General features: G+C 34.0%; 1 protein-coding gene across 3 annotated transcripts in view; it reads left to right on the forward strand.

The window, feature by feature from the left end:
- MED16 (mediator complex subunit 16) overlaps positions 1 to 17,044 on the forward strand; it is a 200,591-nt gene that overhangs the window by 102,214 nt on the left and 81,333 nt on the right. For 2 of the 3 annotated variants that reach the window (XM_090402741.1, XM_090402743.1), the window contains exon 12: positions 6,703 to 6,788. In XM_090402741.1, the coding sequence (XP_090258867.1) occupies positions 6,703 to 6,788 (86 nt within the window). The remainder of the gene's footprint in view (positions 1 to 6,702; positions 6,789 to 17,044) is intronic. The other variant, XM_090402742.1, reaches the window with a different exon arrangement.

Consider the following 17,044-nt stretch of genomic DNA (forward strand, 5'->3'; position numbering starts at 1 on the left):
AGGACTTATTATGAAAGTTAAAGAAGAAAGTGCTAAATATGGTCTTAAACAACCTCAAAAAGACAAAAGTTATGGCAACATGTGAACTTAATGATTTTGAAGTAGATGGGGAGAAAATGGAAGCAGTTAACAATTTTGTGCTCCTAGGATCCTGAATTGATAAAGATGGTTATTGTACTGAAGAAGTTAGATGAAGATTATTACTTGGAAAGAAAGCAATGACAAATTTAAGCAAGATCTTTAAAGATATTAGCCTTGCAACAAAAATCAGAATCGTGAAAGCAATGGTATTCCCTGTGGAATACCATTGCTTTCATTGTTGTATGGATGTGAAAGTTAGACCCTGAGAAAGAGTGAAAGAAGGAAGATAGGTGCATTTGAATGGTAGGGTTTGGAGACTCTTACTAAGAATACCATGTACTGCAAAGAACCAATAAATTCTGTCTATCACTATAGACAGAATAAAGCCAAGCCAGATTGCTCCCTCGTAGCTATGATCATCAAGCAAAAATTGTTGTACTGTGGACGTATTATGCGAGCAAATGACAATCTGGAGAAGATGATGATGCTTGCTAAAGTTGATGGAAGCAGGAGAAGAGGAATACCAAGAATTAGATGGGTGGATGGAGTTAAAGAAGTAACTGGAATGCGCTTGGAAATTCTGAAAGATATGTCCAGGGACAGATCTGAATGGGGAATGTATGTTCATAAAATCACCAGGAATCGAAAACGACTTGATGGAACATAACAAGAATAATACTATCTTTGTATAAATGCAAGTACTGTGAGTTTTGGAAGACATGCTTATTAAGTGCAAAATAAAGGACTTCAGAAATGCATTAGTTGCAACTGATGCAATTTCCTTACAAGTGGTTGCCAATATTAGTTACAGCTCTGTAAATAGGATTAAAATTCTTTGTTCTAGATTCAGATTGTGATTATGCTGATACCTGATGCTGACCAGATAGTTTCTGGTTGAAATATTTGCAATAATAAAATTATTGCATTCTTGTTAATGTGTATCTAATACACTAAAAAAAAATTAGTTATGGTTCACTCATATCAAATTCAGATGTTGAGGAAAAAATTCTGCCCATTCCATACACACATATACATATTAACAACTAAGTGTAAAGAATTCTTGTTTGTTTTTTGATCATCAAATTGGAATAAAAGAACGATTTATCTGTTGCATGTTTTGGAATATGTACTTTTAACACTCTTAGTCCAGCGACTAATTGTATATTATGTAAAAGTTCATTTCTGAACTGCAACTGTTCTTGTAGGAAATAAACAATGTGCACTGCACTCAGCTTTTATAAACTGCCAAGTGGGTGATAAATGCTTTATTCCCATCCCAGTAGCAGTGCGTCATGCTGTGGTTTGCTTGTGAGGTCATACCAGTATGTGCCGCTATGACTGACTTTAAAGTTGTTTAATTGAATACACCCAGTTACATAAGCTAAATATATATATTCAAATCATTTATCGGTATTGCAGTTTGTGATTTCTTGAAAATGTTTCTCTTATTCTTGTTAGGTTAATTTTAATTCAAATTAGTCTAGGAAGAAAAAATATTTCTGAGAATTTATTTATTGTTTAACACAAAACATCAAGATTGAAATTTTGTCCCACTGCAATGAATTAAAAAGAAAACATTCAAGTATTTTGCAGTAAGATATGTTTAAATCTTGGTGTGTCATTTGTGACACAAATTTTTAAGCTTATTCCCAGTGACATAGGAATGTTTTAGCATTGGTGCACTTGCCAAGGGTCAGTGGCAAGACATATTGCCAAGTATCAGAACTGTCACACTATAAAAAAGCCTTAGTTGAGAGTTTTCTCAGCATACTAAAAGCATAGTTATGTTGCTGTTGTATATTATTATTATTAATGGCTAAACGGTATTGGTGAGGGGTGTTTAAGGGTCAAAGCTGTATAACTGAAAGGAGACCTCCACATAGCCTTTAAAGGAATGCAGAGAACCGACCAGAGCTTCTCACCTAATGTTCAGTCCTCACCTTCTCATGATGCACCTTGTTAGGTATCTATTTGGATACTGAATGAACAAGAATGGGCTGGGCAATTTGGGATTTAGTTGACCAAATTGTATTCTTATTGGCTTAAACCAAAAATAATACAATGGTACAACATGACAGAATTTCATGCAATTTCTTTGCCTGAATGGCAAAGAAATGGAGCTGACTGAAGAATTGGATAAGTACCAACCAGATTGATACAATAGGGTGAAACAAAAAAGTCAAAAACTGGTGAGATCTTTCCAAGCAATAAATACAAAATGTTATATTCAGTCAATAACAACACTAAATATGAGACTAATCATTTTGAATTGCAGGCAATATCAAGTAGAGTGATGTGGGCAAATACAGGGTGTCCCAAAATTCATGCAAGAAGTAATTTTGATAGAAAACACAGGTTTTTAATTAAAAATTGTAATTTCTTATTGATTCATAAAGTATACAGTATAGGGTAATGCATGGAATAGCATATCTGGTAAATGGTCTCCACGGCTTTGCTGGCACATACACACTCTTTTGTCGAAATTTTCCATGATCGTTTTGCATAAATGTGGCTGAATTTCATTGATACAGCGCTCAATTTCCTTCAAGGCGTGGGTGGTCGTGGACTTGTTGGCATAAACCTTAGACTTCAAAAAAGTCCAAGTCACATGATCTGGGCGGCCAATTCTGATCACCAAAACGGGAAATTACACGACCAGGAAATGACTCATGCAGTAATTGAATTGTTTCTCGGGCTGTATGGCATGTGGCACCACATGTCGTCCACATCCATATCTTGCAATTTAGGCACAAAAAACTGGATTATCATGTCGCGATAGCAAGCACCATTAACTGTTATTGCCTTACCAGCCGCATTTTCAAAGAAGAATGGACCGATGATGCCTCCAGCTCAAAATCCGCACCAAACAGTGATAAGTTGTGGATGCATTTGTTTCTCAACAATCACTCGTGGATTTTCTGAACCTCAAATGTGACGATTTTGTCGATTAACGAAGCCATCAAGATGAAAATGAGCCTCATCGCTGAAGATGATTTTGTTCGAAAAATAAGCATCCACTTGTTGTTGTTCCATAATCCATTCAACGAACTCTCTTCACTGTGTGTGGTCATTTTTAATAACCCTGAACTGTCAGCTGTCACGCTGTCTTTTTTTTCTCGTTGGCAACACTTTACCGCACAAATGGCGCTAAATTTAAATCTTGCGTGAATTTTGGGACACCCTGTATAAGAATAGGGAAAAGGACAAAGAGACTTATTTGTGCCTATGGTCCCACAGAAGGTTCTACTAAGGTAGAAGTGAAGAAATTTTTTGAGGCTTTAGAGAAAGCAACTTTCACAATGAAAAAGGAAAAGTTGGTCCTTGTTGGGAATCTAAATAGCACAGGAAATGATTGTCAGGCAAAGAGAAATATTTTGGGAAAATTTGGAGAAAAGAGCAAAGCTAATAATAATGGCAAATGCCTATTGGATTTCTGCTCAGGACATGGACTGGTTATTACTAACACAATGTTCCAACATGAAAATGTAAATAAATTCAAGGAATCAGAAAAGTCTCTTTGACTATGTTATTGTTGATAGTGATGTTTTCTCACTGGTGCAAGACACTAGAGTATACAGAGAACCTTGAAATTGGAAGTGATCACCATTTAGTCTTGAGCATGATAAAATCGAATTTCATATTGAAAAAAGAACATGTAAGAAAGTTTTAAAGTAAATAAAATTTGAGCAGATCTCAGATGTGAACTGTAAACTAAAATACAGAAAAATTATTTAAGAAAAAATGAAAGAGTTTGAGAAGAGGAACCAAACCTTGGAGATTCAGTGGCAAACCCTGAATAAAACATTGATTGATTCAGCCAGAGAGGTGATGTAGTCTGCAAGGATAGAAAAATCAGAACTTTATGGTGGACACAGGAAGTAAAAGAGACAGTGAAGGAAAAGAAGAAAGCATATCAAAAGTTCCTGGTGAATAAGTCAGCTTCTGCTCTTACAGAATGCAGAGACAAATGTAAGAAAGCTAAACACTGTGTAAAATTAGCTAAACAAAAGTCGTGGGAAGACGTTGGTAAGAACATAGAAAACAAATATCAGGAAGGTGGCGGAATATTCTGAAGGCTGTTTGAAAAGCTCAGGAATGAAGGAAAGAGTGCAGTAAAAGGAATTAGAGATGATAAAAGTGACATGAAAACTTGAGAAAAAGATATCCTTGATGTATGGAGTAATTACTTGAAAAAATTGCTAAATGAAACAATCAATGACAGCACAGTTGTAAAAAACATTCAATAGGCATGCAATCAGGAATACATATACATACTTAAAGTAAAAAAAAAAACCCTGTAATGTGGAAAGGTAGCTGGAATAGATGATATTCGACCAGAAATGCTCAACTATGTAGGTAGAAAAGTCTTTCAGTGGCTGCACTGTATACTTCAGAAGCCCTGGACAGAGGGACGAATTCCAGATGATTGGAGTAGAGCGCTTATAGTATACCCATATACAAAAAGGGAAATAAAACTGAATGTGAGAATTGCTGAGGTATTTCCATACTGAGTGTTCCTGGTAAAATTTATGCAAGTATACTTGAGGAACAGTTGGAAAGGATCGTGGAAGGAAAGCCTGGTGAAGAACAAGCTGGATTTAGGCCATACAGAGGTATCATAATCAGATTTTCACTTTACGACAAATAGTTAACAAATCGTGGGAATATCACAAAGATCTGTATTTATGTTTCATACACCTGCAAATGGCATATGACAATGTGCCAAGAGAAATGCTGTTCAAAATGCTACAGTTATATGGTATCAATGAGACATTATATCGAGCAATACTTAGTCTTTATTTGAGTTGTAAGTCAGCAGTTAGAATTGAAGGAAGATGGTTTGATATTATATCTTGTGATAGACAAAGATGTGCATTATCCCCTCTGTTATTCATTATCTATATGAATCACATTATGAAGGAAAGTGGTATTAATCTGATATCAAAATTGGCAATGTTAATGTTAGTTCTTTACTTTATGAAGTGTTGTGCTTTTGAATAAATCCAGTACAAGTCTGTAAGATTCCTCTGACTAAACTGAATAATTGTTGTAATAAATTTGGTATGAAATTTAGCAATATCAAGACAATGAAAATATTCAGAAATATTGAAAATATCAACTGCATTGTGAACGGAGAACCCATAGAACAAGTAAAACATTTCAGCTACTTAGGCACAATTTTCAGTGAAGATGGTAAATTAAATATGGAAATAGACAACAGAATGAAAAAAGCCGGTGTGGTACTAAGTCAATTGAAATAAATTTATATGGAATAAGAGAGAAATTCGTCAAAACACTAAACTATGGCTCTTCCCATAATGCATAGCATTATATGTCTCTAAGGATATCTGTGCCCTGTATTATGGGATACTGAGGCAATTGATGTGAAGTCATTAGCCTCTATATACAAGTAGCCCAGTCATGAAGTTACTTTTTTGCCAGGATTAAACCCAGAATATAATTTTTTGGCATCTTTAATTTATAGTATAACCAAGTGGAAAAACTGTCAACATTCATGAATACTCCATGTACCATCCACTTTTTATGGTCCTGCCTCATGGATAAAATCTCCTGTTAAGACTGAATTAAAAAAAAAAACATTTAATTTATTGAAAATTAATAGATGTTTGATGTTGAAACTAACAGGCCAAGGCAATTACCACATGACACCTCCATGGAGTCCAAGGACTCATCATGGGAGGACGCTCTACCTCACTACTAATTAATTCTCTTACTATCATCAATACCATCTACCACCCATCATTGCCAAAAACAGTACTTTTTGTCTGTAAATTGCACGTATTCTGAAGGCTGATTTGTCTGTGCATAGGATGAAAAACCAGAGTTTCCGGGAGAGAAAAAACCCTGCTGCCTCCGTATGAGATCAGCTAAATCACCCTCAGTTGAAAAAGCCTTATAAGGATTCCCCGCGTAATGATGAGAAACGAACCCAGTCTTTTCCAATCAAAGGGCGCAATGTTCTGCTGTTCTTCCAATTGCACTACGGAGGCAACAATACAGCAGTCAGTTAACCTATAACAGCAAGTGTCGTGCTAGAAGGATATAACATATATATATATATATATATATATATATATATATATATTGTTGAAATTAGGATTTACTCGGGATGTATACATTTATAAAAATAAATTTAACTGACTAGAACCTTATTAAGAACCTTCTGCTTTTTATTAAGCTGTAAAGTTCATTTTTTACCGTGTTATTTTATGTCTTATGTTTTTATTTCTCACCTGAAGAAGTCGGATCACCGATGAAACTAGTTGTGATGTATTAAAGGTTTTTGTTATACTTTCTCGGGTTCTAGTCAGTTAAATTTATTTTTATAAATATATATATATATATATATATATATATACATAGAGCATCACGCAAAGAGATACTGTCTAGTTTAAGTACTGTTTACTGCGAGACTTGCCTTTTGAGAGAGAGAGATTTAAGATAGTCAGTGTACTATTTCATTAATTTCATTTTTTTTTTTTTCACAGAACACTTGTATGAATGTATCTAAATGTATCTTTGTAATCATTTATTTTTTAATCTAAGCATTTATTGAATTGTGAGATAATTTTAAATGTCTACATTTTATCTGAAATTTAGAGAGTCATTGCAACCAGTCTGCAGCATAAATGTGAATACAGCAACACATCGAAGGGATGAACATAGTATGTATAGTCACCAACAGGGTATGGAATATAAATGTTAATTCTCTTTTTTCCTAGTATCTATATTTCAGAATTATTTAGCCATATACTGGAATAACATGCATGTATTTTTTGATTGTGTGCATGGATTACTCAGCAACTGAATGAAAGGCTCTTTTTTGTTGTAATAAAAAATAAACTTTCCTAAGACATATTTTTCTACAGTCAGTACATTATATAAGTTCAAATTTAATATATATTTAAAAAATCTTTCTTGAATACTCTGCAAGGGAAGGGAAAAAAAAACAGCTTAAACTACTTCCTTTTACGTATTAGGTCTAGTGGCCTGTTATGGAGCTGTCCTAAGCCCTTCCAAACTGTACCTGTCCCGAGGATAAGGTGGTTAGCCCTATGCCTCCCAGTGTGTCCTAAGTCTATAGATGCATGTGTGTTCACTGGGCCGGTTTGCCTATTCTGGGGATAAAAAAAAACCAAGTTTCTGGGTGAAAAAAAAACCCTACCTCCATATGAGACTGGCTAACTCACCTCTTTTCGAAAGAGACCAGATAAAGGTTCTTCGCATCACTGACAGGAATCGAACCTAGATCTTTCTGACCAAAGGGCTTCGTCTATGCTGACTGAGCTACAGAGAGGCTCAGCTTAAACTTTTAAGTATTTTTATATTCTGCTAGGGTATAAATACTTCAGTTTGTAATTATCCTTAAATACAAGCACAAACAAGACAGAGGAGGAATAAAAATTAAAGATTAATAAAGAAATTTGTATTCTGTCCTAAAGATGTATATTACTTGTGCTAAGATGTTTAACATTGTGGTTTAAAGAACTGAATGTGATTCTGAAAAAAAAGGTAGATAGATTGTACAAAACTGTTATCAGGTTTACCAACTTTAAGAAAAGTGATACAAAAATAATTCTTTATAATAGTTAAATAATAACAGTATAATAATAATAAATAATTCTAAACTTAGTGTTGGTCTTGAACCAGCCACCTCTGATTGATTGTCCCTCAGTCTTCAAAAGTTAGATAGGGCTAAAATGGCCTCACCTACTCCCTGTGGGGAATAAATGACATTAGCAGATGTATTTATTAAAAGGTTTGAAAGGCCTGTGGAAATGACATTTGCATCTATAGCACTAGGCCACCTAAAGAAAGACTATTTTAAGTTTAATACTAGTGACTAACTGGAGGAACTTTTTTTCTAGGTCTTTCTCTGATCGGTTCCTGAGTTAGTCAACCTCTGGCATGACCAAGCAGGGTTTTTTTATCTCCCAGAAACTCAAAATTGGCCATTAAATCCACACCATTTCAGACAATAATATATTGTGTTGGGCCACAAGATGACAGCACTTGTCTGTTTCTCTTCACCTAGTTGCCATTTCAAATTAGATACAATAAGTAGCGGGTAACATGACTAGTGATTGCATGTAATTGAAAGCAACAAAGCTGCATCATGCACTGACATGCAGGACAGCTGGAGTAGAAATGTAGTGTGATTTATATCAGTTCAAGCTGCCTTTTATCTTGCATTATCTCATTTGATTAATTTAATTATGTATGCTTTGCAATAAACACACTTTTATATCTATTTCTATTGTTTCTTTTAAACTTTCTGCATTTAAACTTAAATAGATATGTTTCAGTTTAAATGCAGAAAAGGCATCTGACAGAGTGCCAAGAGAAAAACTTTTCAGAATGTTTTAAACCAGACATTATATCAGTAAATACATAAGTCTGTATTTGAAGGAGATACATGTAGGATGGCCTGATATAAAAATCAGGTGCGAAGGAAGGGTACATACTATCTCCATTTATACTCGTCACCTACACTTGTTTCCAGTCACAATAATTGAAAAACTGTACAATGAATTTTTATTCAGTTTTGTGAAAAACAGTATGATATGAGATGTGAAAGAAACACCCACAAAAAATTGTAAATAAATAGTTTAATTCTGTAACAAATGAGTATATGAAGGCAATGGTGAAAAACAAGAGGTCAAAATGAGATTGTCTAGTGGCTCAGTAAGGATTGTGTATATACTGGTTGGCTCAGTATATACACTATACTGATTGGCTCAGTATAGTGTATATACTGTTTATAATGGTCCAGGAGCTCAGTTGGTAATAACAACCATTGCTCCTACAAAGTCCTCCTAAATCAATCAAGGTTCTGAGGAGGGGAATTGAGAGCAGCAACACGTCTACCTAGAGCATCACAGACATGCTCAATAGGATTAAGGTTGAGACACCTGGCTGGCCAGTCCATATATACGATAATCTCTTTTTGAAGATATTGGCCAAAAATTTCGCTCAATGAGGACAAGCATTATTTTCTTGTAGGATAAATGTCTCCCCCTATTGCACTCAAATACAAATGAATATAGATGTCCAAGACCTCATCTATATAAGTTGCAGCATTCATGGTTCTAGGAAGCACATACATATGGGTGTGTACAACCAATGAGATACCTCTCCAAATATTCACTTTGTAGCGCAAATTGAGATTCGTCTGTAAGCAGTACCAATCCCCTTTGGTCTTGGATCCAGTTGACATAGAGCCTGGTCCATTTCAAATGTTCCCTCCTGTGGCATGAAGACCAGGATACTTAGATTAACAGTCACCTATCATACAGTCCACCTTTGTGAAGCCTTCTGTGCACAGTGGAAGCAGATACCAATATTTCTGTAGCCAACAGAGGTCAGGTCATAACTTATTTGGGGTAGTACTTCTGTTTGGTTAGCAGATAATCAGATACTTCTCACCCACTGTTGTTGTAGCCCATGGCTTTCTTTAAGTGTATCTCTGAAATACTATTTGTGACCATTGGAATTGGTTCCACAGTCTGTGAACCACAGATTGACTCACATGCAACCATCTGGCTACCTCTGCTTGACTTTGCCAGCCTCTAGTCTTACACTGGCTCGCTTCCAGAATTCATCAGTTAGATGATAGCTTGTAGCCATATCCAAGATATTTTGCTATCACAAAATAACTTATTCTCACTTCATACATGAAATGGAAAACCAATCCAAAATGCCGCTTTTATGTGACTGCTCTTTTGCGTATATTGCTGACAGCACCACTCATTTGTATGCAATAGCCAGATTCAGCATCATATTTTACATAATTTACATGACTATCATGTTTTTTTCTTTCCTCCGACTTATCATGATTTTTTCTCTTTGTTCCTTAATTTATGAAAACCATTGTCTATGGATTGCATTATGAAGTAATATAGTATTAACCTTTCAAAATTTGAGATGGTGATCCAAGCTCTTTGTAGATGATGTAATACTCTTAAATAAATCGAATACCAATTTGCAGGATTTCTTAATTAAATTGAATAACTGTTATATCAAATTTGGCATGAAAACCAGCTTTTAAAAAAAAAATAAAATAAAATAAAGAGTGAGAGAGAGAGAATTGGCATAAACATGGAAAACATCATCTGCATCCTGAACGGAAAATTATTTCAGGCACAGTTCTTAGTGAAAATGACGAATTAAATACAGAAATAATTTCTATACAAAACAGAGTTTAAACTAATTTTAATTTATGGCTCTCTGACAGCTGGGTTAAAAATAAAACAGTTGATCAAAGGCTAGAGATCACAGATATGAGAGTTCTGAGAACAGTTATGAGAATGAAAATAAACAAATTGCATCCAGTAGCAGAACAAATTAAAAATGAAGATATTAGAAAGAAACTTGACATTGTTAGCTTTCACAAATCTGTGAGCAGAGCTAATTTTGATGTTGTATTGTTACTTAAACAGAATTGGAAAGGAAAGGTTAGCAAAACAGAAGTTTGATGCTATGATAGTAAGAAAAAGACCCAAATGATGATTGAGATTTAGTTGGATTGATGCAGTTAAAGTGCTTTAGAAGGCTAAAATAAAGATCTAATAATAATAAAAATATTGAAGTTTTGACAGATGACAGAATATTTTGGATGAAAATTGGCAATAGGAAGTTAGTAATAACTTAAATATTTCATGTAGTATTTCCATGGTGCCCTGTATATATTTCATGTAGGTACATATCAGAAATTTGATGACAGTGATATTTAGAGAAAAAAGCTCTTGTAAAAATTTTATAATCTTTCATTTAATTTCCTATAATGTTCACTTATTGAATATAACAAAGAACAGTTTTTCTCCATAATCAAAATTATATTCATATTTGGTTTTGGAAATACATAAACATTGGTGGACACAAGAAGTTAAAGAAGCAGTTGTGGAAAAGAGGGAAACATACCAAAAGCTCTTAACAGATGAGTTCGCAGATGGCCTAATAGACTACAGAGAAAAATCTAAGAGAGCTAAGCTATGTGTAAAAGTAGTTAAAAAAAAAGCATGGAAAGACTTTGTTAAAAATATAGAAGGTAAATATCAGGGATGGCAAATGCATGCTCGATTTCTGCTCATAACGTGGACACAGGTTATTATTAACACAATGTTCCAAGATAAAAATGTGCACAAAATCACATGGATGAAATGCAAGATGCAAAGAATAAGAAAAGTCTCATTGACTATGTTATTGTTGATAGTAATGTTTTCTTACTGGTGGAGGACACCAGAGTGTACAGGGGATTTGAAATAAGAAGTGATCACTATTTAGTTTTGTGCACGATAAAATTGAATTTCATATTGAAAAGAAGAACATGAAAAAAAGTTTTAAAGCAAATAAAAGTTGAGCAGCTCTCAGATGTGAATTGTAGACTAAAATACATAAACATTATTCAAGAAAAAATGAAAGAGTTTGAGAACAGGAACCAAATCTTGGAGATTTGTTGGTATCCCTGAAGAAAATATTGATTGATTCAGTCAGAGAGGCATGTGGTGAGGTTGTCTGCAAGGATAGAAAAATCAGAACTCCATAGTGAACACAGGAAGTTAAAGAGGCAGGGAAGTAAAAGAAGAAAGCATATTGAAAGTTCCTGACAAATAAGTCAGCTTGTGCTCTTAGAGAATACAGAGATAAATGTAAGAAATCTAAACACTATGTAAAACGAGCTAAACAAAAGTCATGGGAAGACTTTAGCAAGAACATAGAAAATAAATATCAGGAAGGTGTCAAAATATTCTGGAGGCTTGAAAAAGCTCAGAAATGGAGGAAAGAGTGCTGTAAAAGGAATTAGGGATGATAAAGATGACATAAACTCAAGCAAAACTCATAGCATGTGAGCATTGTAGTAACAGTAGCCATTTTGTGACTTGAGTTTTGCTCTGAATCTCGGTAACTTTACATGCACAGTAGTTGTTTTTTAAAACAGCTGTCATTTGGAAACAGGAATGCTAGAAAGTAAAAAGAGGCAAGCAAGGAAGCAGAGCCAAAGAGGTTTAATAAACTACCGAGTTAAATTTTTAAATCTCAGAAAAGTTTTTATACGCATTTTGAATTACTTTCCAAAGATGTGAAACTGTGAAGCTAATAATTGAAGTGCAGTATGATATGTCTTTATATGTGAAATTATTTTGTGCTTAATTAAAGGCAAGTGATATATATATTCCAAGGAGCAATTTGGAATCTATGGTGAAAGTTCAAGTATTGGAATGCATTTGGAACCAATCAATATATTCCTGTTTGTGAAATTTTTCTTCATGCCTACTTTGGAAAATTGAATGATAGATGCATTAAAAGAAACGTCTATATGGCCAAGTGACACTACAGAACGTCTAACTGAATGTTATTTTCAGTTTATTTTTGTGGAAATATTTTGTTTTGTTTAGCAATATTGAATATAAGAGAAAATTGAGCTCATTTATGTTATTTTTAAAATGACCATTTAATTATTCCTCGTATGTATTATTTATTGTATATAAATATTTTAATTTTTTTATGATTGAGTTTCATTCTTTAGAACACAACATGTTGATCCTGAAGTCAGTGCACTATCATGGATGCAAATCTGAAATATTCTAATCAACAAAAATTAAAATTAAATATATTATTATTTTACTCCACGACTGAATATAGGTTGGACATACATAGGGCAGATCAAGCGCAGGCTTATTAAAGTATAACAATCTCACACGTAATAATATAACAAATTGGTGCAGCTGACAGAATCTGAGAAGGAAGTCTTTAATATGACAAATAGCCCACAGGATTGGTAATGCGCAGCCTACAAATTTAATATAACAGGAGAACAATATTGATACTTGAGGTAGAAAAAAAGCCATCAAAAACTTGAAATGGAGAAAGGCAGGTGGAGTAGATGATATTTAACTAGTGATGCTCAAATGTGGAGGTACAAAAATTTTGCAATGGCCAACATTCAGAGGTCAGAAGGTCGAATTCTATAAGATAATAAAGCTGAATGTGAATAGGAATTTCTCTGCTAAGTATTTCATGTAAGATTTATGCAAGCTTACTTGAAAATAGGCTGAGCAAATTAATTGTGGAAGAGAAACTTGGAGGAAGAACAAGCTGGGTTCAGAACAACCAGAGATTTCAAGATCAGATTTTCACTTTATGAGAAATCATTGGAATATGACTAGGATCTGTACTTAAGTTTTGTAGATCTAGAAAAGGCATTCGACAGCGTGCCCAGAGAAAAGCTTTTCAAAACACTACAGTTATGTGGGATAAATGGAACATTATACAGAGCAACAATACATAGTCTATATTTAAATTGTCAGTCAGCAGTTAAAATTGAAGAAAATACAGGAAGATGGTTTGATGCAAAATCAGGGGTAAGACAAGGATGCATATTATCTCTACTCTTATTTATCATCTAAATGGATCACATTATGCAAGTAAGTGGCATTAGGCCTGATTAGAATTGGTGATGTCAAACAGCTCTTTGCTTTATACAGATGATGTTGGACTCCTAAACATATCCAGTGCAAGTCTCCAGAATTCTCTAACTAAACTGTAACAAAATTTGTATGAAAATCAACAATAAAAATATCAAAACTATGAAAATAGGCAGAAATACAAGAAATCTCAGCAACATTCTCAGTGAACCTATAGAACAAGTAAAATATTTCATCTAGTTAGGCACAATTTAGAATTTGGAAATAGAAAGCAGAATAAGCAAAGTTGGTATGATGGGCAGCCAATTGAATCATTTTATATGGAATAAAATAGAAATTGGTCAAAACGCCAAACTATCAATATTCAAGATGGTGTTCATATCAGTTTTAAGTTATTTATTGAGAGTTGAGTTAGCACTTGATCAAAGATTAGAGACCACAGATAGGAGACTTCTGAGAAAAATTAGGGTCTGATCAGTGACATCAATAGTAGAATCATATTAAAAATAAAGATATTAGGAAGGAACTTGCCATTGTTTGTGAAGAAAGTGTGAGCAAAGCTATTCTAAGGTGGTATGGTCACCTAAACAGAATGGGAGGGAAAAGGCTAGAAAAGAAATCACTCCACCAAGGTCTAAGTGCATTGTTTCAGTCAGAAATGTCATAGAAGAAAAAAATGTTAGATATGATGGTATTGGAGTGCTGGCAAGTAATAAACTAATTTGGAGGCAGATTGTTCATGAGAGATTAATAATAATGTAAACTAAATCATGTAGTTATGTTACAAATAATTAATTTCCTGACATTTCTACTTTCATATTAAGGTCATCATCTAGAGCATACACATATATACACACACACACACACAAGTTACATTATAATTCAAACAATATTCCAAAGTGACCATGATTTGATCAGCTGTTATTCTACTGGACTGACCTCTAATGGAAAAAAAAAAAAAAAAACTTGCATCCTATTTTTTTATAAACATAGTCAGAAAACAAATTCATATTATCTTTTAATACAACAATAGTGGCAACCTTATCAATAATTTAAAATAAGTGTTTGTTATATTGAAGCTAAGATAAAATCGTGGAGTATTACAGTTCCTAATTATAATTTATAATGAATTTTTAGATTGTTAAGATTATGGTGGTTGATTTAAGGAGGCCTGCAAAATTCTAATCATCCACCCTAATCTTAACAATAATGATGCTATAAATATCCCAAGAATATCGATGGCACATATTCCATCTCATAACCTTTTGTTTCTAAGAGTTCATTATGAGTTATAAGGCCAGTAAAAAATGATATGTCAAAATATTGTCACTTTGGCATACTGCTCAAATTATAATGTAGCTTGTGTTGGGTGTATATATTTGTATACACTAGTAGATGATGACCTTAATATGAAGATCAAAAAATTAAAGTCATTATTCGTAACAGTGTAGTTGTCTCCATAATTTGTCAAAATAAATATGTAACAGTAAAATAAAGGATGAATGTAGTCCTGTCATAGTGGCTTGAACATCATTGAGGGATACATATCAGGAAATTGATGGGATCTTGGCTAAAAAAATGAATTCTTTATCTACAAATAAAGAAATAAATAATTACAAATTATAAAATTTCCATAAAACTCAATACTCTCTCACTTTAAATATATATTTGAACCAATTTAGCTATAACAAAAAATGACTGTAAATCTTAATCTGGAGGAAATTAATGGATCAGCAACATATATGACCATTATATTATATTTCCTTAACCTTCTTTCATGACTACTTCTGTAAAACAGCACTTACTCTTCTTCTTTCCTAAAGTAATGAAGAAATAAAATATTCTTAATCAGGTGCAAACTTTTACACCATTAAAAACCAGAGAAAATAATTCCTGCCTCCAAGTGACGAATAACAGGAACACTTGCTTCTTTATGTTGCCACATCTATTATAGTAGCATGCCTTCTGATGTGACATCATATAACACAGATGAATCAGATTGCACCTGAAGTTGAGAATAGTTTTAATAGAATGGCTGATAGTGGTTATTTCATAACATACAGTATCTTCACTGGAAAATAATAAAGTTTGTTTTCCAGTAGCAGTATCATCATGTACCCATTCTCTTTATCCAACTGAGCTGTCACCATGTGTTAAGGCTTAAGTGCTGGTAGAAACTCATGTTAGAGGACTAGTAGAATGAAATGGCACTGAGAAAGGATTAAGTAATATTTAATTCTTCCAATATTTCATCCCAGTCACTGAGACATTATCAAGGAATACAATATGAGACTTTTAACATGCACACACAAAGGAAACATAAAACTAAGTCAAAACATGAAGACAAAATGACTAGTCCTAACTAAGTAGGATGCCCTCTGTGGGCACCTGTTTTGCAGACTAAAATGTAAACTGAAAACCCAAAGTGTTAATGTTTCCATATAATTTGGAAGTTAAATGCAACCATTGTTGTATTTTCCCTTCAACCTTATGGCTGGTGGGATAGCAATATGCTACTATATTAGGGAGATGATTATGAAGCAAGGTGTGTTCATGGGACTGGTTTGCTTGTTTTGAGGGATGAAAAACCCAAGTTACGGGAGAAAAAAAAAACCTCCACCTCCATATGAGACTGGTTAACTCACCTACCTTTAGTCAAAAAGACCTGATAAAGGTTCCTTGTGTCGTGGACAAGAATCAAACCCAGGTCTTTCTGACCAGATGGCTTTGTCTATGCTGACTGAGCTACGGAAGCTCCAGTGCAACCATATTTATTTAAATTAATCTGATTTAAATAAAAATAGAGCAGCGAGCAGCTGCAGATTCCAAAAATAGTCTGAAATTTTCTAAATTTATTACGATGGAGCATGGTGATCTTTTTCAGTTGATTGATGAACCATATCTAAAGCATGGTCTGCAAGGCCCAATTGACCATAGTCATGACTGCAGATGTATTTTTTGTGTTCTTTCATGCAGATGTTGGCTGATCTTTCTGTCTGTCCATAGTAGGCCAACTCACAAGAACAGGGCGTTTTATATGTTCGAGGCACATAGAGAGGGGGGGGGGGGAGTTGATAAGGATAGTGAGCTTTCGTTGGGACTTGAAATTCATGCAGAGATTGTATTTCTTTAAGATTCTGGCTATTTTTTTTTCTAAAGTGCCTCGGACAGGAATGATGATAGCATTACTAAATTCTTTCTGAAGGTCAAGGATTGGGGGAAGGATTGATTATTTTTTTGATACTGTGGGAACTGTAGCCATTAGATAAGTTGCGGTATGTATGATTAAGTTCTACTGCAAGAGAGAGAGAGAGAGAGAGAGAGAGAATTCATTGGAACAAAGATTACAGTCTCTGTGTTAGTGTTTTAATGATACCATATTGTTGAGTGGGGGGGGGGGGTTGTGAATGTATCTGCCTGTGTGGGTGGGTTCCTATATACAGAAAAGGATAAGTTACCATTGGGTTAGGTGTTGCTATCAAGGTGTCTAGAAAGGTTAAAACTATTATTAGGTTAGC

This window comes from Typopeltis vanoorti, chromosome 13 (assembly GCF_054136105.1).
Source record: "Typopeltis vanoorti isolate ZY-2024b chromosome 13, IOZ_Tvanoo_1.0, whole genome shotgun sequence".
NCBI lineage: Eukaryota > Metazoa > Arthropoda > Arachnida > Uropygi > Thelyphonidae > Typopeltis > Typopeltis vanoorti.